The sequence below is a fragment of the Athene noctua genome, chromosome 29 (assembly GCF_965140245.1).
Source record: "Athene noctua chromosome 29, bAthNoc1.hap1.1, whole genome shotgun sequence".
In the NCBI taxonomy this organism is placed as follows: Eukaryota; Metazoa; Chordata; class Aves; order Strigiformes; family Strigidae; genus Athene; species Athene noctua.
Window position 1 is genome coordinate 1,645,942 of NC_134065.1, and position 21,133 is coordinate 1,667,074.

The 21,133-nt window shown below is 72.7% G+C and overlaps 2 protein-coding genes across 6 annotated transcripts; both read right to left on the reverse strand.

The window, feature by feature from the left end:
* Positions 1-729: 729 nt before the first annotated feature.
* On the reverse strand, positions 730-15,747 carry ZBTB7B (zinc finger and BTB domain containing 7B). 5 transcript variants are annotated; one of them, XM_074929276.1, is made up of 3 exons: positions 15,654-15,747; positions 2,766-3,769; positions 730-2,216 (listed from the first exon to the last, which is right to left on the reverse strand). In XM_074929276.1, exons 2-3 carry the CDS (start codon positions 3,758-3,760, stop codon positions 1,796-1,798), a joined length of 1,416 nt encoding a protein of 471 aa, XP_074785377.1. In that variant the 5' UTR covers positions 3,761-3,769; positions 15,654-15,747; the 3' UTR covers positions 730-1,795. The 5 variants fall into 5 exon arrangements, with proteins under 5 accessions (XP_074785377.1, XP_074785378.1, XP_074785375.1 ...); XM_074929277.1 differs by lacking the exon at positions 15,654-15,747 and adding an exon at positions 13,985-14,068; XM_074929274.1 differs by lacking the exon at positions 15,654-15,747 and adding an exon at positions 13,871-13,976.
* Positions 15,748-15,889: 142 nt separating this feature from the next.
* LOC141971529 (mothers against decapentaplegic homolog 6-like) lies at positions 15,890-19,733 on the reverse strand. The gene is made up of 5 exons (XM_074928932.1): positions 19,651-19,733; positions 18,859-19,272; positions 18,598-18,711; positions 16,579-17,953; positions 15,890-16,212 (listed from the first exon to the last, which is right to left on the reverse strand). Exons 2-4 carry the CDS (start codon positions 19,250-19,252, stop codon positions 17,418-17,420), a joined length of 1,044 nt encoding a protein of 347 aa, XP_074785033.1. The 5' UTR covers positions 19,253-19,272; positions 19,651-19,733; the 3' UTR covers positions 15,890-16,212; positions 16,579-17,417.
* Between the last annotated feature and the right edge of the window lie 1,400 nt (positions 19,734-21,133).

Genomic DNA, 21,133 nt, shown 5'->3' on the forward strand with positions numbered 1-21,133 from the left:
CCAGACTCATGGTGCCCCCAGCCAGGTTCCTGTGGTGTCCCCAGCCCCTCATGCCCTCATCCTCATCCCCATGGTGCCCCCAGCCCTGTTCCTGTCCCTGCAGTGTCCCCATCCCCATGGTGTCCCCAGCCTTTCATGCCCTCATCCCCATGTCTGTGGTACCCCCAGCCATGTCCCTGTGGTGCCTCCAAGACTCGTGGTGCCCCCATCCTCATCCCTGTGGTGCCCCCAGACCAGTCCCTGCCCCCACAGTGCCCCCATCCCCATGGTGCCCCCATCCCCATCCCTATGGTGTCCCCATCCCTGTAGTACCCCCAGCTGTGTCCCTGTGGTGACCCCAACCCCATGGTGCCCCCAGCCCCATCCCCGTGGTGTCCCTAGCCCTGTCCCTGTCCCCGTGCTGCCCACAGCCTCACCATGCCCCCATCCCCGTGATGCCCCCAATCCCATGGTGACCTCCTCTCCATCCCCATGGTGCCCCCAGTCCCTCATGCCCCCATCCCCAACCCCACAGTGCCCCCAGCCCTGTCCCTGTCCCCATGGTGCCCCCAGCCCCACAGTGCCCCCAGCCCCACGGTGCCCCCCTCTCCATCCCCATAGTGCTCCCAGCCGTGTCCTTGTGGTGCCCTCACCCCACAGTGCCCCCAGCCCCACTCACTCCCCCAGGCCTGAGCAGGGCTGCTCCAGGGAGGGGGCACAGGGCAGACAGACAGACTGGCGCGGGGGGGGTCCCTGCTTCTCCGTTTATTACCAAGCAGCCTTCGTTTAAAAAAAAAACAAACACAAACAGACAGACAGACAGACAGAGGCGACCCGGCGGGGCGGGGGGCGGCCGCCCGCCGATTATTCGTTTGGTTCCTGACACCAGAGAGGTTCAAGTAGCCGAAAATTTCAAGTTCACCATAAGGCACTTTAAAGCCATGACGGGAGCCGAGCCCCTCGTCCCCATCACCCCTCCCGGCACCCCGTGGCAAGGGACAGACGCGCAGGGGCCGGGCAGCGCTGGCGGGCAGCAGCGGAGGGGCCGGGGGGGGGAATATATTACATCATCTTTTTAAATATAGATAAACTCTTATTTTAGGCAAATAGTGCCGGTCCCCTGCTCCCCCGGGGAGGGCTGCGCCCTGGGGGGGGGCATGTGCAAAGGGCAGAGGGGTGACCGCTGGGGCCCGGCCACCCCGGGGAGGGGGGTCCCACAGGGCCGGGGTGGGTTGGAGGGGGTGGAGGGGCTTGGGGGGGGGTCGGGTGGGGGCCGGGGCTGCCCCGCACCCGGTTGGGCTCACCCGAATAGTGCAACCAAGAGAAAGCAGCCGGGAGTGCAGGGGCGAGGGGGGCTCGCCGGGGAGGGGCTGCTTGGGACGGGGACGGGGCGGGGGGAGAACACAAGCTATGTACAGTGCGGGGCGGCGCCCCCCCCCCGCCCCCTGCCAACAGGTTGGTGGGGAGGGGGGGTGGGGGGGGCTTGGTCTGTGGGTGCCCCCACCCGGTCCCAGCCCCGCTGTGTGTGTGGGGGGCATCCACGGAGAGGGGGGGTTGGGGGGAACACCCCCCCACCCCCGATCCCATTTCCCACCCCCCTCCTGCCGGGGCTCCACCGCCCAGGCACGGTGGGGGGCAGTGGGGACACCTCCTCCCCCCCCCACCCCCCCCACCCCATTGTGCAAATCGGCCAGGGGGGAATTTCCCCCTTTGCATAACTGGGAACGAACCGTGACGGGAAAAACGGGAACAGAAACCCCGGCGGGCACGGCACGGCTCGCACGGCCCAGCACGGCGCCCGCCGTCGCAGCGGCCCCTACGCCGTCTCCACCGGCACCGCGTCATCGGGTTGCGGCCCTTCCTCGCCCTCCGGCTCTTCTTCCTCCTCCTCGGGCTGTCCCGGCCCCCAGTAGCGGGTGATGGAAAGGCGCAGCCCCTCCAACCGCCCGTTGGAGAGGTCGAGGCCTGGGGGGCCGGCGGGCGGCGGGGGCGGCTCGTCGCGGCGGCGGCGGCGGGTCCGCACCTCCAGGCAGTTCTGGCCCTTGAGGTGCCGCTGGAGGTGGTCGTCCTTGGCGAAGGCCTTGTGGCAGAGGTAGCACTCGTAGGGCCGCGCGCCCGTGTGCAGGTGCATGTGGTTCTTCAGGTCGTAGCTGTGCAGGAAGCGGGCGCTGCAGTGCTGGCAGGAGTAAGGCCGCTCGCCCGTGTGCTTGCGCATGTGGATCTTCAGCTTGTCGTTCCTAAAATTGGGGACGCACAGACACACAGACACACAGACACAGACACACACACGCAGGCAGGCGTCACCACGGGGCGGCCGGCACCCAGCAGCCCCACGGTTAGGGATGCTCCGCAGGGCGCTGGGAGCCTCGGTGCTCCGGTGGGGTTGTGAGGGGGGTACGTGGGGGCTGCTGTGGCACCGGCACTGGGGGGATATGGGTTGTACCGCACCAGGGATGCAGCCGGTGTTGGAAGGGGAGGTGTGGTGGGGGACGCTGCCCGTACCCTGAGTCCGGCAGAACTCGGGGGGTGCAGAGAGCCCACGGACATGCACAGCACCACGCCAGGGTGCGGCCAGGCACCGGTGGGGCTGGCAGAGGTGCCACGGGGCTGCCGTCGGGCACCTGTCAGGCAGGGAGGGCCTGTCCGGCTGCACTCAGGGGGTCAGAGAGCCCATGGACCTGCACAGCACCAGGGATGTGCCCAGGCACTGGCTGGGCTGGCAGAGGTGCCACAGGGCTGCCATCAGGTACCCGTTAGGCAGGGAGGGCCCGTCTGGCAGCACTCACCGTGTGAAACGGACCCCGCAGACCTGGCAGGCGAAGGGCTTCTCGCCCGTGTGCGTGCGCATGTGGCGGGGCAGCTTGCCGGCCCCGTGGATGACCTTGTGGCAAACGGGGCACTCCTGGGGCATCTGCGAGCGGCGCTTGCGCACCAGCTTGTCGGGTGTATCCAGCCCGGGCGCCAGCGACTCGTGGTGCAGCGAGCTCAGGTACGCCATCAGGTCGGGGTCGATGGCGTCCTCATCAGAGCCGGCCTCCTCGGGGGACAGGGGGGGCTGGTAGGGGAAGGGGAAGGGGTGCGGGGGCAGCTCCTCCTCCTCGGGCAGCTCGAAGCTCTCGTAGGGCAGGGGCAGCCCCTCGGGTAGGGGGGGTGAGGGCGGCCGGGGAGGCGGCGGGGGGCTGCCGCAGCTCTCGGCCTCAGCGGGCGGTTCCTCGGTGTGGTTGTTGAGCCGGGCACCGCGGGCTTGCAGGAACTTGCGGGTCTTCTTACTGCGGCGAGCGGCGGGGCGGGGGGGCGGTGGGGCGGGCGCCTCGCCCTCAGGGATGGCGGCGAAAGCTTCCAGGTAGCGGCGGGCGCGTTCGCAGTCGCCGTCGTCAGGGCCGGGGGCTTCCATGCCGCTGCCTTGCAGGATCTCCACGCAGGCGGCGATCACGCAGGGGATCTCCAGCAGCCGGGCGGCTCGCAGCACCTCGCCCATGTTGGCGCTGCTGATGGTGAGCGTGGCCGTGTAGGCAAACTCCAGCAACGCACCCAACGCCTCCGGCCCCACAAAGTCCAGCTCGCAGACCTCCTGCCCTGGCCCCGGCCCAGCAAAAAGCTTCTTGAAGTAGCGGCTGGAAGCGGCCAGGACGGCGCGGTGGGTGCGATACTCCAGCCCCTGCGTCTTGATGGTGACGTCGCAGAGCAGCCCGAGCTGCCGCTGCTCGTTCAGGCAGCTCAGCAGCTCGCTGCTGTGCTCGGGGAAGGGGATGCCGATGAGGTCGTCCTCCGGGCTGGCCATCGTCCTCACCTGCGGGAAGGACGGGACGCTCACCGACTGGCACGGGAACCAGCCGAAAGACGGCGGCACTCGGAGGAAACGCCGCGGCTGAAGCATCAGCTCTGCCGCGAAACCGGGCTGCGAGGAAACCTCTGTCGCACGGGGCTCGGTGGCGGTGGCACCAGAGACCGGGGTTTCGGTGGGACACCGAACCAGGGCTGGCTGGGGGGCCCAGGGGCTGCCCTCAACTCCCCCCGCCGTCCTCAATGCCAAGGTTGGCGGGCGGCAGGCCCCCCGCCACAGCCCCCCTCGCTTCCTCCGCTGCCAGCACCCCGCCGCCCGCGCCGCCCTCCGTGCCACCACAGCAAAGGGGGAAATCTCGGCGTGGTGCCTTTGAACGGTGCCGAGGTGCGGCGCTTCCTGCGCCAGCCCACCCACCCCCCGGCCCCCCGGCCTCCCGGCACGGCCGGGGCGCAGCCGCCGGCTCCCAGCAGCCCCATCCTGGGAACACACGGGCCTCGCCGGCGGCGGGCACGGGTGGGCGGGCGAGTGCCGGGAAGAGGGCCCCGAGGGCCGGGGGCCGCCCCGCAGAGCCCAGCCGGGCTGGGAACGGGGGCCACGCTTCCTGCCACCGCAGATTAGGATCAGCACCCGCGCCGCCGGTTCCTGCCCCCGCTCCCGGTGGGGGCCCGGCCCCCTCCCTCTCCCTTTGCCCCAGCCTGGGGCCGCTCCTCGCCCAGCCAAGCCCTGCCTGAGTGAGCCGGGCCTTTCCCACGCTGCGGCTGGCTGGGCTTGGCCTCAGCCCTAAACCTGGCCCTGGCACCCGGGGTCCTCACGGTGCTGCACCGTGGACCCGCGTGTCCCCTGGAGCTGGTGTGGGCAGGTGATGGAGCCTGTGGGAAGAGGAAACCCGCAGCCCTCCGGACCCACAGGCAGGGCACAGGCAGCAGCAGCAGCTCTGATTGCAGCAGCCCAGCCCACAACCCCATGCCTGGCCATGGGTTAACGCTCGCCCAGTGCTGCTGGGTGACACCGGGGCTGCTGGGTGACAGCGGGGGCGGGATGTCCCTCTAGTTGCCACCACCCTGGGGAAGGCAGGGGTGGGCACGCAGTACCACCACATCCAGGCTCTCGGTGCTGCCAGCGCCGTGCCACACCGAGCCTCGCCAAGCCACGGCAGAGGGTGGCACACAGCACCGGCCATCGCTGAGCTGCACCAGGCCACGCCGAGCTGTGCCAGGCCCATCCGAACTGAACCCCGGCCACGCCACGCCGGCCCGTGCCAAGCCACACTGTGCCGTCGGCGGGCGCGGGGGACGTGCCCCCTCTTGCCCGTGGAGGGGCGGCGCGGCCGGCGGCCCCCGGCACAGGGGCCCATCCCCGTGCCGGCCGCTCCCTGCGCTTGGGCGGCCGCCAGCTGGGGCTGCCTCGGCAGGCGGCTGGGAACGGCCCCGGAGCAACCGGCTGTGGAGCCGCCCCAGCCGCTGCCGAGCAGGCCCGACCGGCATGGCAGGCGGCAGCCGCCCCTGAAACTGGGAGCCGGGCAGTGCCGACCGCCCGGGATGCCGGCGCCGGCGCCAAGCGCCCATGGCCAACCCCCCCCTCCCCGCTCCGCCACCCCCCATCTTGCCAGGAGCCCGTCCCGCCACCGGCCGGGGTCCCCGCTGCCCGCCCGGGTGGGGGCAAGCGGATTAGGGGTGATTAAACCATCATGGCCCTGGGAGCCAACAGGCAGCGACAGCCCCCGGTGGGATTAGGCCGGATTAGCAGCAGGGGCAGGATTAGGGGAGGCGAGCGCCCCACGCCGCGGCTCGGGGGGCTGGAGGGGGACGATGGAGATGTGGCACCCACCGAGGGCAACCCGGAGCCCTGCGGACGCCCAGGGCTGACACAGGCGGGTGGCACCAGTATCCTCCATCGCTGCCTCGCCCAGCTAAACCCTGACAGCAGCAGGACAGAGCCTCCCTGTCCCCTGGTGCCCACAGCACCCCCAGCCCCACGACACACCCGGGCACTGGGTGCTCGCAGGGCTCTTCCTGCCTGCAGGGCCGGGGCTGGCACCCACCGGCACGTGCCCGTGTATCGGGGCTCATGCACCGGGGGTGCCCGGGCCCAGGGCAGCGGTCGAGGCCCCACCGTACCCTGGCGGGTGGTGGGGAGCTCCGAGAGGAACGGGCACGGCCGACGGCCGCGCCGTGTCGTCATGGTGCGGGTGGGAGCCGCCTCGGTGCTGCCAGTGCCACGGAACTCACCGGCGGAGGCCCGGCCCAGCCCGGTGAGGGAGCCGGACCCCCGTGAGCGGCCGTGGGGCCGGATGCCTGCGGACGAGCCCGCGGGGCCGGGGCAGGGCGGGGGCGAGGTGGCGGCAGGAGGGGGATTTTCCATCGCACCAAACCGCCCGTTACGGCTTCTTCCCCGACACCCCCACCCCCCCGCGCATCCTCCCCGCTGGAGCGAAGTCACATGCTGAGCGGGTGCTGCCATCGAAGAGATTGCAGCCGTGATAAGGAAATGGGGGGGGGACAAGGTGTGAGGGTGTCAGAGCCACCCCCAGCCCCCCGGCGTTCCCTGGCTGGCACCGGTGACGATGGCGCAGGGGGGCACGGGCCAGGAAGGGGGCCAGCAGTGATGCCCCCGCTCCTGCCGCACCGGGGCTTTCTCGGTTACGTCAATGCCTGCGGCCGGGCCCCATTTCGGCTGCAGCAGCCACACGGAGCCGGGGAAAGAGGGGGGGTCGCTCCCCACGCTGAGCTGGCTCCCACACCAGGGCGGGTGGCAGCAGGAACAATGCCTGCCCAGGTCACCCTGACATCCCGCCGCCGGCCCGGGCCGCCTGGCGCAACCGTGGCCAGGCCCCATTCATCTGCCAGCCCCCCCACCCCGCCCTGGGGGGGTGTCTGGGTGCCCTGGCACAGCCGCACGCAGCAGGGTGGGGGTCCAGCCCTGCAGCACCCACTCTGCACAGGGACGGGCTGTGTCCCGTGCCGCCGAGCCAGGATGGCACCCTGTACGGTGCCAGCCTGTGCCAGGCCCCAGCTTGGGGACCGGGGGACATGTGGGGTGGGTGGGGGTGCCTGGAGGGTCCCCCCACCTGCTCCCCCATAGGGAAGAGTGTGCTGGGGTCCCCTGGGGAGCACAGCCCCCACCTCAGGCTGCTGCCAAGTGTTGCTGCTTTCGATCACAAGAGTCACAAACGCTGTCGAGGGACTTCACAGCCGCACTGGGGAGAATGAGTCACCCAGGAAGGGGAGCGCGGCACCAGGCAGCGACCCGGCCCCGGCCCCTCGCCCCGCCGGGGCCCCTCGTCCTTCAGGAGCCGGGAAGGGGACTGGGGGTCCGGGCTGTGCATCCCCCCGGCACCCCATCATCACCCTGCCCGAAGGCTGTGGTGGCTCCAGCACCGGCTGCTGCGGTGAGGGGGGGGGGCGACGTGGCTGTGGGCCACGGGGCCGCTCAGCCCCTCTGCCCACCCCACGGGGAAGGCGGTGGGCTTGGGGGGCACTAGTCCTGAAGTGGGCACGTGCCAGAGGTGTGCCAGTGGTCCCTGTGCTGGAGGGGCGGGGGGGGGAAGTGGTCCCGCTCTTTGAAAGAAGAAAAACAGCGAGCAGAGACGAAAGGAAATGGTTTGAAGAGGGAAAGTGATAAATAGAGCCCCCCCACCCCACGGTGCCAGGGAGCAAGCCCCACGGCACCCACCCCGACCCCCTGCTGCCACCCGGTTCCTTGTGCCCGCGGTGGTGCCACCTGGAAAGCTCCCAGTCCCCAGCACCTCGAGAGCCTCGCGGGCACGGCCGTGTGCCTCGGCCATCGGCGCCGGGGAAGGGGGTCTGAGCGCGGCGGCTCAGCCCTGCCTCTGCGCCCGGTGCAGCTCCTGGGGCCCGGTGCCAGCCCGGCACGGTAGCCAGGCTGGAGGCTGGGCACGGGCAGCCCCGCCACGGCCGAGCAGGCGGCTGCGGGACCGGCGGCGTCCTCAGCGCCAACTCCAGCACCTGCAGCAGGGCCAAGCAGATGCCGGCCCTGGCTGAGCCCCCGCGCCAGCCCCCTGCCTGCCGCCAGCCCCGTGCTGGCATCGCGGCCCCCGGGCTGCTGCCAAAACCTTCCCCGCCGCCTGGGCCAGGCAGAGGCGCGTCCGGCTGCCTGGCACTGGCGCCGCAGGGCGCGGGCCCGGCTCTGCCAGGCCCCGGTGACCCGGACCTCACCGCCCGTCCCCTCCCATCCCATCTCACCCCACCGGCAGCGAGGGCGACGCAGGGCTCGGCCGACACCAGCATCCCGGCAGCCTCCGGTTGGTGCCGGAGCAGCCGTGCCCGGCCCTCCCCGTGCCCGGCTGTACCACGCCAAGTCCCCACTGCCCCGGCACCTTCTCCGCCACGACGGCGGGTGGCAGCGGGGTGGGCGCGCGGCTCACCTGGTACGTGTCCCGGGGTGGCTCGGCGCTGCGCCGCGGCCGGGTCGGCGGCCCGCGAGCGGCAGGGAGGGGAAGGCAGGGTGCTGTGTGAACTTGGCCCCGCTCCCCGCTGCACTTGAGCGCAGGATCCCACCTCAAAAGGAGTCGACGCCCACACCCCGGGTCACGCACCTCCCAGCCCCGCTTCCCAGAACACACACGGCATTAACCCTTCGCGGCCGGCACCGTGCCGTGGGGCGCCAACCCGGAACCGGGCGGGGGGGCATCCCCTGGCCCCCCTCCCGTGGGAGGAAATTCCCAGCGCCGGTAGGACGGGCGCCCCGTGCCGCGGGCATCCCCTCCCCGCCACCGGCATCGCCTCCCCGCCGCCCGCCCCGGCCCTCCGTACCGAGGCGTCGGACGGGCCCTCGCCCTCCCGCCGCCCCAAGGCAGGGCGCTGGGTGCTCGCCGCTGGCCGCGGCCGGGCCTGGCCGAGCCGGGAGGGCGCCTGCGCTCGGCGGGAGCGGGGCTGCCACCGCAGGGCTGGGCTCGGTGTGGCGTGCTGTGGCCTGCCCGGCCAGCCCCGGAGCCGCCCCCCAACCCTGCAAATACACGTCCCGCTCTGCCCCCAGAGCGGGTCCCCGAGGTCCCACGGGGGATGCGGGACGCCGTGACTTGAGGAGGGGGCTTGAGGACGCCCCTGGACAGACCGTGTTGCCTGGTCCCTTCTGCTCCCTGCGCAGGGGCAACCACAGGCCATGGCCCCCCCCGCCGTGCCCCCGCAGCCCCCTGGGGCCGGCTGCAGGTTCGCGCAATCCCCCCTGTAATTACACCCTCTGCGTCCCCAGCTAAACAGCAATTAGCAGCCCGGGGAGCGCTCCCCACACCCCACCGCCGGCACCCAGCATCCGCCCCGGCCGCCCACACCAGCCTGGCCAGGGCCGTGCCAGGGTGCTGCGGCGGGGCTGGGCCCCCCCTCGGCTTTGGGGGGGCCCTGGCACGGCCCTGGCCAGGCTCCGGGCAGCCGTGCCGGTGCTGCCAGCAGCATGAGGCCGGGCAGAAAGGGGAAGAGCCCTGTGCCAGCGCGGCCGCGCAGCTGGCAGGGAGGGGACCTCTGGCCTCAGCAACGTTCGCGGAAAGAGCCGGGTTGTGCAAGAACCCGACCACACGGGCGGGCAGCAGGGACGGCAGGCGGGCAGAGGGGCAGCAGCTGCCCCGGCATCTCGCCCATAAGGGCCGGTGGTCCCTGGCATGGCATCCCGCCTCCCCCATCGCTGGGGACCGCGTGCCGGGCAGGGCCCGGCCGTGCCGCCACGGGTCAGCCCGATGCCCAGAGTGCCGGCAGCGCGCGGCCGGGAGGCAGCGGCGGCGCAGCCAGCCTTGCCACCACGCTGCCATGATGCTCCGGCCTGGCCAGTCACCCCAGCGGGGGGCACGGCCCCGGGCCAGCATCCCCGGGAGGGAGGGAGGGAGGGAGGGACGCGGCACCTGCCTGCCAACCCTCTGCCTGCCCTTTGCTCCCCATAAAGGAGGGGAACGGCGCCAGCCCCCCCTGGCCCAGGTGTGCCAGGTGCTAAGGGCGGGAGATAAGGTGGGCGAGGCGGGCAGGGAGGGGCACGGCATGGGCACGCAGCCCTGACTCAGGGTTCCCGCTGGTGGCCAGGCCCCACTGGGGTGAGTCACCATGTCCCCCCCACCCTGGGGGTGTCGCAACCACCCACGCGCCGGCCGCAAACTGCTGCTTGCCCCGGCCGGGGGCACCGGGGGTGCCCACCCAGAGAGGGGGACCAAAGCGGTGGAGGCGCTGGTCTTTGGGGAGGATGGGCTGACCTTCATCCATCCTCCTCCACGCCCCGCCCTTGCCTTGGCCAGTGGCACCCTGACCAGTGTCACCAGTGATGGGACACGGCCCCATCCCGCACACAGCTGGGACGGGGCTCCGGCAGCATCCCAGCTCCCGCATGGCACCGGCCCCTCTCCCGACGGCAGGACGGGCGCCACAGGCATCCCCGCCTCCCGACACGGGGGACCCCAACCTGCCAGGACAGGGGGTCCCACGGCCACCTCCTCACTCATGGGTGGCCAGGACAGATGTGGCCAAGGGTGCGTGGCCTCTGTGGGTCACGCCTGGGCTCCCCGCTGCGAGTGTCGCCATCCCCAGTGCCGGGGAGTGGCCACGCGAGGCCGGACACGGGCTGTCCCCGGCTGCTCCCTGCCAGCGCAGCCCGAGGAGCGGGGCCACGTGCAGGCAGGAGCAGGCAGAGGGAAGGAAGGTAGGAAGGAAGGAAGGGGTTGCCGAAATGGAGCTCACGGAGGGGGGGCAACAGGAAGGAAATGGTCAACAGCAAACCCCACGTTTGATCACCTCAGCACAGGGTGAAACACACCCGCAGGTCCCGCAGCAGCTGAGGGGTCAAGGCTTCGGCCAAGAGAGGGCTCCGAGCCCAGCTGGTGCCCAGGCCACCCCCCTGCCAGTGCTGAGGGACACGGCAGAGCCGGGCATCCCGCTACACCCCAGCTTGCACGGCCCAGCCTGGCCAGGACCCTGCTGGGATGGAGCAAGACTCGGTTGCCCGCAGGCACCCTGACAGCCTGAGCCTGGGCACAGGGGTGCTGGTGGCAGCAGGATGAGGCTCTACCAGCCCTCGGCCTGGGACAGGCAGGCTTGCCCGCGGCTGGTCCCACTTGCCAGCCGCAGGGCAAGCTGGTTTCGGTGCCGCTCGCCCTGCAGCACAGTCACGGGAGCCCCTTGGAGGGCAGCCAGACCCCCCAGGTCCTGCCGCACCACACGGCCCCGGGGGGCCCCCCAGGCTGGTGGCATCTCGTCCCCGACGTGGGGTCCCTGTCCTCACGGCACCCCAGGGGCTGAGCACCGCCAGCCGGCGCAGGACAGGCCCCGATGCTCCATCCCAGCACCGGGGCGGGGTTGGTCCCATTGGGGTCACCCGGCAAGGACAGTGTCAGCCCACGGCCCCCCCTCCACACCCCCCGAAATAGCCCAGCTTCCGCCCCCACGGCAGCTGCCTGCTGCCAGCTCCCTGCTGCCCACGGCTGATCCCGGGGGAGGGAAGGGGGGGCAAGCGGTTCTAATCCCCCCTGAGCCCACGTAGCGCTGCCACCAGGGCCATGCCCACCGCAGCCTCCCCGACCCCCGCAGGCACTGCGAGGGAGACCCCGGCCGGCCCCGCGCCGTGGGGAGGGCGACGGCCCCAGCCCCGCAGCCGGGCCGGGGACAGCCGGCCGTGGAGCCCGGCGGTGGCACACGGGGCCGTCCCCGAGCCGTCCCCAGCCCCGAGCCCCGCCGGGATGTCCCCGCGGCACCGGCTGGCTCAGCACAGCCCGAGCGGGACGGGAATCCCCTTCCCCTCCCCGCCTCGGCCCCGCAGTGGGACAAACGCGGAGCATCCTCCTGCTCGTCCTCACCGCGGCCCCCAGCCCCGTGGCCCCGGGGATACCCGCGGGAGGTGAACCGCAGCAAAATTACCGGGGTGCTGCCGTGCCCGCCGCGTGCCTGCCAGCCTGGCCGCGCTCCCCAGCCTGCTGGCGTCCAGGTCAGGCAGCATCTGGCACCCACCTTGCCCGGGACCCAGCACCCGGCAGCAGCACCCCCGTACTCACCGCCCCCTCCAGCCGCTGCCCATGGGGCCCGGAGACACGGCGGGGACAGCCGGGGCAGAGCAGAGCACGCAGCGCAGCCGAGGCTGCCGGGAGAGGCCAGCGCTCGCCTGACCTACTTCTCCTTCCGCATCACCTGCTTTCATTTTCCCTCGCCATGGCTCGGTCCCCCCGCCCGCCCACGGTCCCGCCGAGTCACGCCACCGGCTCCGGGGCCACGGGCTGCCCCGGGCCCCGCAGCTCCCGCCGCACCGGCGTGCACGTGAACTGGCCACTCATCCCCGGACACGGAGCGTGGCCAGGCACCGGGTGCGCTGAAGGTCACCGGCCCCGGCCGCCTCCCCCGCCACCTGCACGGCCACCCAAGCGTCACCTCCCTGGCATGAAGCGAGTTTGACGGGTCTCAGCCCAGCCCCTCGCCGGGTCCTCCAGACGCCCCGGGGCTCACTGGGGTGTGGACACGCAGCTCCCGGGGCATGTCGGGGACGCCAGCGCTGCCGCGGGGAGCCAGGCGGGCGCCAACCCCCCAGACAGGGCGGCCTCTCCCGCCAGCACCCCGCCGGCTCCCGCGGTGGGGTTACCATGGAAAGGCGGTGGCGGCAGCGCAGGGGGAGCACGGGCTCCCGGGGGCTCCCGCCAGCAGCCCGCGCGCTGCCAGGAGAGATTTCTCCGTGGTTTCATCATCTGCCGCCCGCCCCGAAGGAGAAGTTCCTGCTCCGCGCACGGGGCAGCAGCCACCCCTCGAGGGCCGGGGCACAGCGGGGGCTGTGCTGGCCCCTCACCCCCGCTGCGCCCACTGCCCGCCCCCACCGCGCTCAGGCCCGTCGCGCTCGTGCCACGTGTGCACCGAGGGTGCCCGGCACCAGCTGGCAGAGCCGCGCTGCCACGGCCTCGGGCTCAGCACCGCGGTGCTGCCGGCGAGGGGGGGTCTGGGCCAGCCCATGCCCGGGCGGGGGGTCTCAGAGAGTCCCCAGGACCCAACGCCACCATCCCCCCCCCCCCCCCCCCCGCCGGTCACCTCCCCGTGCCCAGGGGCTTCACCCGCTCTGCACCCCAGTCCCCGGTAAGGGTACCCCCAGCCCCAGCCAGCCCCCAGCCCCACACCCTCCCCTGCCCCACAGCTTCCCCTTCTCCACACACTCGCTTCAAGTTCCTGAGCCCAGCCCCTCCCTCCGCTCCCAGCACCCGGCATCGCCACCGCGGCCTCGAGTCACCGGCAGCTGCCGCGTGCCTCTGCCAGTGCCGGGGGGGGACCCCCACCTGCTCCCCGCTCGGCTGTGCCGGGGGAAACCGAGGCACACCGAGCCTCACGCCACGCCGAACCCGGCACCGCGTCCCCTCGCCCGATGAAAGCGGCCCCGGGGTCAAGGGCGGCCGCGGCCCAAGACGGTGGCTCTCCTCCGGCGTGGGCCGCGGCGGGAGGGTAAATACCGCACCCCGCCCCGGGCAAACAGCCGGCTGGGGGCAGCCGGCCAGGGGGGAACAGGTACAGCAGGGCTGGGTGCGCGGGGGGCAGAGTCCACCGGTGCTTGGCGGGTGCTACCGAGCCACCGGGCCTGGTGGCCACCCGTGCGGCCCCTCGCCGGTGGCCAGCGACCAGGCAGCCGCCGCCGCTGCCAGCGTGCCAGGCCCGGCAGGTCACGGGCAACACGGGGGCACCCACCCTCTGGCTCCCGCCCCTACCGGCACCGGCGCAGCTGGGGGGGGTCCCGAGATGCTCCCCGCCGTGACGGTGCCGTCCCGCACCGCCGGGGATGTGGCCGAGCTGCTCATCGGGGCGGGAAGGGCGGTGGGACGGCAGGAGCACCCTTATCACGCGTGGTGTGAGCCCACGGGGGACCCCGGGCTGGGGGTCAGCACCACAACCGGACCCCGGCCGGAGGTTTGGCGGCCGCCCCCGGGAGGCGGCGGGGACCTGCCGGTATCTCCGGCTTCCCACAGCCCCGTGCGGAGGGACCGGGAACAGCCCACGCGTGACCGCCCCCTACCCCATGGGCGACGTGTCCGCCGGCTCCAGCGCGGAGCAGCGGCGGGCGGGCACCGGGGCCGTGCGCCGGGAGCGGGCGGTGCTCCGCGCCCCGACCGTGCCCGCCGGTAAGCCGGTAACATCCCGGATCCACGCGACTCACCGCAACCGGGCTGCAAAAGCGGTCGCCGCACCGGCACCGCTACCGGTCGGTCGGTCGGTCCCTCCGCGCAGACCCCGTCGGTGGGTCCGTCCGCTCCCACCCGCCGCCGCTCACCTGCGCGCCCCGCCCGAGCTACGGGCCGGTCCCGGGGCCGCGGCCCCGCCTCCGCCTTCACCTGCCGCCGCCGCGCCCCGCCCGCCCCCCCCACCCCCCCACCGCCGCCGCCGCCGCCGCCGCCGGGGCTCCAGGAAGCGCCCGCCCCCGCCCCGCTCATTGGGCAGCGCGCCGGCGGTCCGGCCTCCTATTGGCGAGGGGGCCCGCCCATCCGCCCCGCCACACCCCCCCCCGGGAGGGCGGGGGCCATGCGGGGCCCCCCCCCGGGACCGGGGTGCGGTGGGGGGTAGGGAAGAGCTGAGTCAGAGGCGCGGGACGGCGGCGATTAACGGGGCCGCGCAGGGACCGGCCCCCCGGGACTGGGGTCGGCGGGGGGGGGTGGGCAGCAGCCCGGTGCGGCCCCGCCGGCGCCTCGCCCGGTGCCAGGCGCCGAGCGCGCCCCGCCCGCTGCGGCCGCCGAGCCCCGAGGCCAGCCCGCCCCGCTCCGCCCCGCGGGCATGGAGGGGAGGGGGGGGAGGAGGCGGGGGAACCGGGCACGGAGGGGGTGGAGAACCGGGCACCGAGAACCGGGGGGAGATGGAGAACCGGGAGACCGGGCACCGAGGGGGGGGATGGAGAACCGATGGGGGTGGGGGGTTGGAGAGCCTGGCACGGGGAACGGGCGGGGGGGGGGGGGGGGACGGAGAGCCGGGTGCCGAGGGGCGCGGCGGGGCAGCCCCCCACCCCCCCCCGCCGCCGGCGGCGCTGGGGCAGGGCGCGGCGGCGGGGCCCCCCCGGAGCGGCCCCTCCGCAGGTGCCTGGGCGGGGACCCCGCGCAACCTGTTTGGCCGCCGCCGGCCCCCGGGAGGCAGCGGCGGCGCGGCCCGGCCCGGCCCGGGGTTCACCTCGCCTCACCCCGGCCCCCCCCGCCCGTCCTCCCCCCCCCCCCCCCGGCGGCTCCTGACTCAGAGCCCGGCCGCTGCCCGGCGGAAAGTGTGAGGAGCCGCCGCCGCCGCCGCGGGCTGCCAAGGCAAACACCGCCCCGCGCAGACGTTATGTCAGCCGGGCGGGGGGGGCCACGCCGGGGGGCACCGCTCCAGCGCCGGGCCCCCCCACCTCCCCCCGCCGCGTCCCGGTACCGGGCACCTGCCGCTGCGCCTCGCCCGGCCCGTCCGCTCCTTCCGCGGGCCTCGAACTCCGCTTCCCTCCTCTCCGTCCGTCCGTCCGTCCACCTGCCTCGGCCCCCCCCTCACGGCCGCACCTCCATCACCCCCCCCCTCGCCCGCACACCGTCCGTCTGTCCGTGCACCTGCATCACCTCCGTCCGCCTGCCCGCTGCCCCCCCCCCACGCCGCGGGCACCGACCCACCGGGCGCGGGGCTCCGGCGGGGGCGGCGGAGGGGAAGGGGGGGGGTGTGAACGGGGAGGGGGGGGGGAAATCCGCAGAAAATCCCCTCCGCGCCGCTGCCGCCGCCGGCCCCGCCGCCCACCGGCCCGAAACCGGCCTCCCACGGCCCCGCCGCTCCCCGCGGAGCCCCCGCCCGCCCCCACGGGCCGCCGCTATCCGTAGCCGCTGCGCTCTGCCGGTGCCGGAGCCCTCGGTGCCCGCGGCTGCTCTCCCGGTCCCCACCCGCCCGCTCCCCCGTGGCACGGTGGGGGGGGCGGCCCCGACGGCGCGTCCCGCACTCACCTCCTGCCCGCGGGGACGCGGCGGGGCCGGGGCCGGGCGGGGGCCGCGGAGCCGCCAGGCCCGTCTCAGCCGGGCCGGCGGCGTGGCAGGAAGGACCGGGCGGTCATCGCGGCCCGGCCGCGGCCGCCTGCAGAGGGCACTGCCGGTCCCCGGAGCCGAGCCCCGCGGGCGACGAGCGCGCCGTCCCCGCGCGGTACCGACACGCGTGCGGGGACACGGAGCGGGGGGGTCCTTTGGTGCCGGTGGCACCGTTTATTGGGGTTACAAATACCAGACGCAGCCCCGGGCACCCCGGGACCTCCAAGGCTGCGCTTTACCCCCCCCGGATGGGGGGGGGGGGGGCGCTTCCTGTGCTGCCACGGGGGCCGGGGGGGCCCGGGGGTCCCTCGCCACAGGCACCGCCCGCGGGAGACCCTGCACCGGCCCCAGCGCTCGCCCTGGGCCGGCCCCGAGCTCGGCACCTCTGGCCCGGCTGGGCCAGCGCCCGCCCGAGGGGTGCTCGCCTGCTCCATCCAGCTGTGCCCATGCGCCATCCAGCTGTGCTCGCCGGCTCCAGAACCTGCCCCCGCTCATCCAGCTGTGCTCCCCTGTCCCCATCCAGCTGTGCTCCCCTGCCTCATCCAGCTGTGCTCACCTGCCCCAGAACCTGCCCCTCATTCATCCAGATGTGCTCCCCTGTCCCCATCCAGCTGTGCTCGCCTGCCCCAGAACCTGCCCCTACTCATCCAGCTGTGCTCCCCTGTCCCCATCCAGCTGTGCTCCCCTGCTGCATCCAGCTGTGCTCGCCTGCCCCAGAACCTGCCCCTACTCATCCAGATGTGCTCCCCGTCCCCATCCAGTTGTGCTCACCTGCCCCAGAACTTGCCCCTACTCATCCAGCTGTGCTCCCCTGTCCCCATCCAGCTGTGCTCACCTGCCCCAGAACCTGCCCCCGCTCATCCAGCTGTGCTCCCCTGCCTCATCCAGCTGTGCTCCCCGACTCAGAACCTGCCCTTCACTAATCCAGCTGTGCTCCTTTGTCCCTCATCCAGCTGTGCTCACCTGTCCCATCTAGCTGTGCTCCCCAACTCAGAACCTGCCCCTCGCTCATCCAGCTGTGCTCGCCTGCCCCAGATCCTGCCCCCCACTTGTCCAGCTGTTCTAACCCGCTCCACACTCCAGCTGTGCTCACCTGCCCCATATTCCAGCTGTGCTCACTGCCTCCAGTTCCCCCCATACCTGCCATGACCCCCAGGCCCACAGTTCCCCCCTCCACTGCTCTGGGGATCTGCCCCACATCTCTCCCCTCCTGTGCCCCCCCCGGGCCTCCCCCAGACCTGCCCAGCTCCTGCACACCCCGGCCTGGCTGGGTCTGGCTACAGCACGGGGGGGGGGGGGGGCTCCTGCATAGTGCTTTTCTTTTTTTACAAAAATAAGATAAATTAAAATAAATTTAACCATTAAAATAAAAATTAAAAAAAAAAAGAGAGAGAGAGAAAGAGATTAAATAGTGCCCTGTGTCAGCAAGAGACCTGTGGCCAGGAGTGGTGGGTGCTGGCAGGGCGGTGAGCCAGGCACAGGGGGGCACTGGACCCCCCCCCAGGGCTGGTGCAGAGCATCCCAGCGAGGGTCCCCTGGGCCAGGATGGCCCCACTGCAGCGCAGCCCTGGAAGAGAGAGGCTGGGGGGTGACTGAGGCCCCCTCCCCAGCTCATACCCCCCTTTCAGCCACTTTGGCAGGAGAGGGGGGCTCCCTGGCACACCCCCCCCCCCCATCCCCATCCCCTCAGCGCGGCTGGTTCAGCAGCACCTCCAGCCAGCAAGGGCAGGAGGTGATGAACTGCCGGGAGTAACAGGGCCCCCAGCCCTTGGCAAAGCTGATGCGGACGCTGTGGGGGTCACAGGGGCCCTCCCCGGGGAGCTGCCGGCCCCCCGCGCCCCCCACCCGCTCGTAATCAAACACCTTCGCCGAGTAACCAGGCAGCACCTTGAGGACAGTGAGCCCACGGGCACCGGGGGGGCCCAGAGTGGACGAGCTGACGAAGATGGGGTGCTCGCTGCGGTTGTAAGCCCACACGCCCCCCAGCTCCCGGCTCAGCAGCAGCCCCCGGCCGATCTTGCCACGCGCTCGCCGGACGGCGCGGCTACGGTGGGCGGCCGGCAACTGGCCCAGGCAGAACCCGCTGCCTCGTGGCAGCTCGCAGAAGATGTTCACCGAGGCCTCGTGTACGGCGTAGAGGCGGCCCACGCGTGTCCGGTGCTCCCAGTAAGCCAGTTTGCACCAGTAGCCATCCTTAATGGAGCTCCGTGAGAGGCTGGTGTCTGGTGGGGGAGAGCAGAGTTGTCACTGCCGGGCATGGCCGAGCCGTGCAGCCCGGGGGGAGAGGTGATGGGGAGGGAGTGGGCATGGGGGGGGTGTCCATGCCCCCCAGTTCATGCAGGGACCGTCGGAGTGGGCAGATCGGTGGACACGGTGCCCCAGGGATGTCCCAGCACTGGCTCCGGCACGGGGTGTGAGTCACTGGCTGTCCCCGGCCACTGTCCCTGAGGACCACAGTGAGGGGGGGGGGGTGTCCCTGGGGGGGGGGAAGGTGGGGCCTCGGCGGCTAGCGGCCTGGTGGCCAGCAGCCAGGCTGGAGCCGCGGCCGTGTGCGTCAAGGCACATTGTGTGTGTCCCCGTGGGCAGCGTTTCCTCCGGCGGGGAGTCCGGCGCCGCCAAAAATAACAGGAGCCACGGGGCGGGGGGGCCGGACCCGCACTGGTCCCCCGGCAGGAACCCCTCGTCCTGCCGGGACTGGCTGCGGCTCCGCTCCCCAGTTTTCAGGCTCTGTGTCCCCCAGTTCTGCCCTGACCAGCAGCAGGGTGAGGGCAGAGCTGCCCGGGGGAGTCAGTCCTGCCCGATACCCCCCTGCCCACTGGGTAAGGGGGGAGTCAAGCAGCCCTCGGCCTTGGCAGAGCCCCCTTACCGCGCCAGTCCCCGCCGTTGTAGCTGAACTCCAGAAGTTGGGTGCTGGGGTGCTGGGGCTTGTCCGGCCAGGAGGGACTGCAGGAAGCCTTCGAGTAGGGGGGTGGTGGGGTCTCTGGGCCGGGGGAGAGAGGAGGATGAGGGGCTGCGACATGTATCCTGCCCCCCAACTCGAGCCCCCCCCGGAGCCCTGAGCCAGCCCCCGGGACCAGAGGTCAGAGGGTGGGTGGGTGGGTGGGTGAGGAGAGGCTCCGGCACTCACCGGGCGCAGCCAGGCGGCTGAAGTGGTGGGGGTTGCAGCAGAGCGTGGCCGCCTCGCCACAGCCCCCCCGGCCCCCCGCGCAGTAGCAGAGGTGCTTGAGCTCGTGGGGCTGGCGGAGGTCGGGCCAGCGGTAGAGGCGGCAGAGCAGGACCTGGGGGGGCAACGCCTGCTTGGCCCCCCGCGGCTCCCCGCGCGGTGCCCAGACGCAGCCGGACTCGCAGGCGCCCCGGCTCTCCACCGCCTGCACCAGCAGCTCCAGCTCCTCGTCCTTCAGCTTCTTGAAGAGGGCGTGCGCCGCCGGTTTGAGGGCGCCGGGGCCGTCCTCGGGGCTGGCTGCCGCGCAGCGCTGCCGCCACAGCCGCCTCACCAGCCCCGCACGCCGCGAGCGGAACATGGGGCAGCGGCGGTGATGACCTGCGGGACGGGGACAGGCCTCACCCCCCCGTACCGGGAGCGTGCTGCGGCCGCGGGGGTCCCCGGTGCCTCGTCCTGAGCTTGTAGAACCACACTCCCCTTCCCCACCGCGGCCCCTGCCCGGGTTTGCTGCTGCCTGTGGCTGCCTGTCCCCGTGGACACGTGAGGACACGGCGCTGCTCCCCGTGGGACGGGGGTCCCCAAGGTCGGGTGGGAACGTGACCCCAGAACCAACCCCCAGCGCAGAACCTGCCTGTGCTGAGACAGCGAGAGCAGCGGTCCGTGCGCCCCTGCCTGCAGCACCCCCCCACCTCCCTGCCACCACCCCCCGGCGTGGGGCTGGGCGAGGGGTCCCTGGGGAAGGGGGGGGTCACTCACGGCGGGCGGCGGAGCTGGGGGCGAGGAGCCGGGGCTGCGCATGGGGTCGTGCTCTCGGGGCGGCCGGCACCGCTCTGCCCGGGTCGTGCTGCTGCCAAGACTTTTTCCTGTGCTGGGACGCTCTCCCCTCCCCCGGACCTCCCCGTTTGGGGAATTCATTGATTCGCCCTGTTCTGGCCAGCCCCGGGGCCGAGCCGGGGCCAGGACACACCAACAGCCGGGCAGGCGCCAGCTGCGTGGGCTCTGGCGGGCAGGGATGGCCGGCACCACGCGACCGGGGCTGCCGGAGCCGACCTGGCTTCCCTGGGCAGCTGGGCACAGCCGGGACGGCACCACGGCCCACGGCACAGGGTCCGGCCGCAGGAGCCGACCTGGGCAAGGGGAGGGTGGAGCAGCAGGGCACCATCCTGGCAGCCCCCATCCCTGCCTGCGTCCACAAAGGGTTTGCAAGGAGCCCCCGAGCCCCCCGGGGTACCCCAGGTGGGGGTCCCTGCAGCCCCTCAGCCCTCCCCGCAGCCAGAGCCCCCCCCTCCCCAACAGGCGCTGGGCAAGGGTGGGAGTCGGCTCCACAACAAAGCAGCTAATGTAAACGGGACCCTTATCCCGCGCTGGGCCGCGCTTCCTGCTCCCGACTTCCCGCCGAGATAAGGGAGGCCGCGCTGGCGCCAGGCGCTGCCGCCGCGACTGCGACACACGGAGCTTCCCCTGCGCCGGGGCCAGGCACCGGCACTGAACCGGCACGGGCAGCACCGGGGCACGGCGGGGGCTCGGCGTGCCGGAGGGGGACCCCCGGTCACGGCTGCGGCAGGACCCCAGTGCCCCACGCGCGTCCCCCTGGCCGCAACCTCTGGCGCGGCTCCGGCCAGGCTGGGCCCTTTGGGGACATTCTGCTCTGGTCACTTCCCGCTGGCTCTTGGCAGCGCCGGTGCCGGTCGGGCGCTTGGGGCTGGGGCAGGAAACGGCCTGGAGCGGGGACAAACGCTTTAAACAAGGGGCTGAGTCACGGGAGGGGATAAACCCCGTGGAGGGACAGGCAGGAGGGACGGGCAGAGCCACGCTGCCCACTCCAGTCCCTCAGCCCCAGGCAGGGGCGATGTGTGCACTGGAGTGCCTGGATCCTACCCCAGGGCGAGAGGTGGAGGGTTTGGGGGGGCAGGGGGCTGCACTTCCCCAAACACAGCCAGAAGGGCAGGTGCTGCTCAGGTTTATTGGGGTCTTCATGATCGGGGGAGGGGGGAATGCAGGCTGGAGCGGGGTCCCAGCGCTGGGAGTCCATCAGCTCCATCGACACAAGGCAACAAGCAGTCCTGGGGAGGGGAGAGAGGCACAGAGGGTGAGGACCCTCCTTAGCAGCACCAAAGCTGTACCCCATCACCCCCAAACCCCAGAGCCAAGCCCCTGCCACCCCCCCAGAACACCATGGCTGGGCCCTTGTCACCCCCAGTTGAACCCCCCATCACTCCCCCAAGCACCGCGCCAAGGA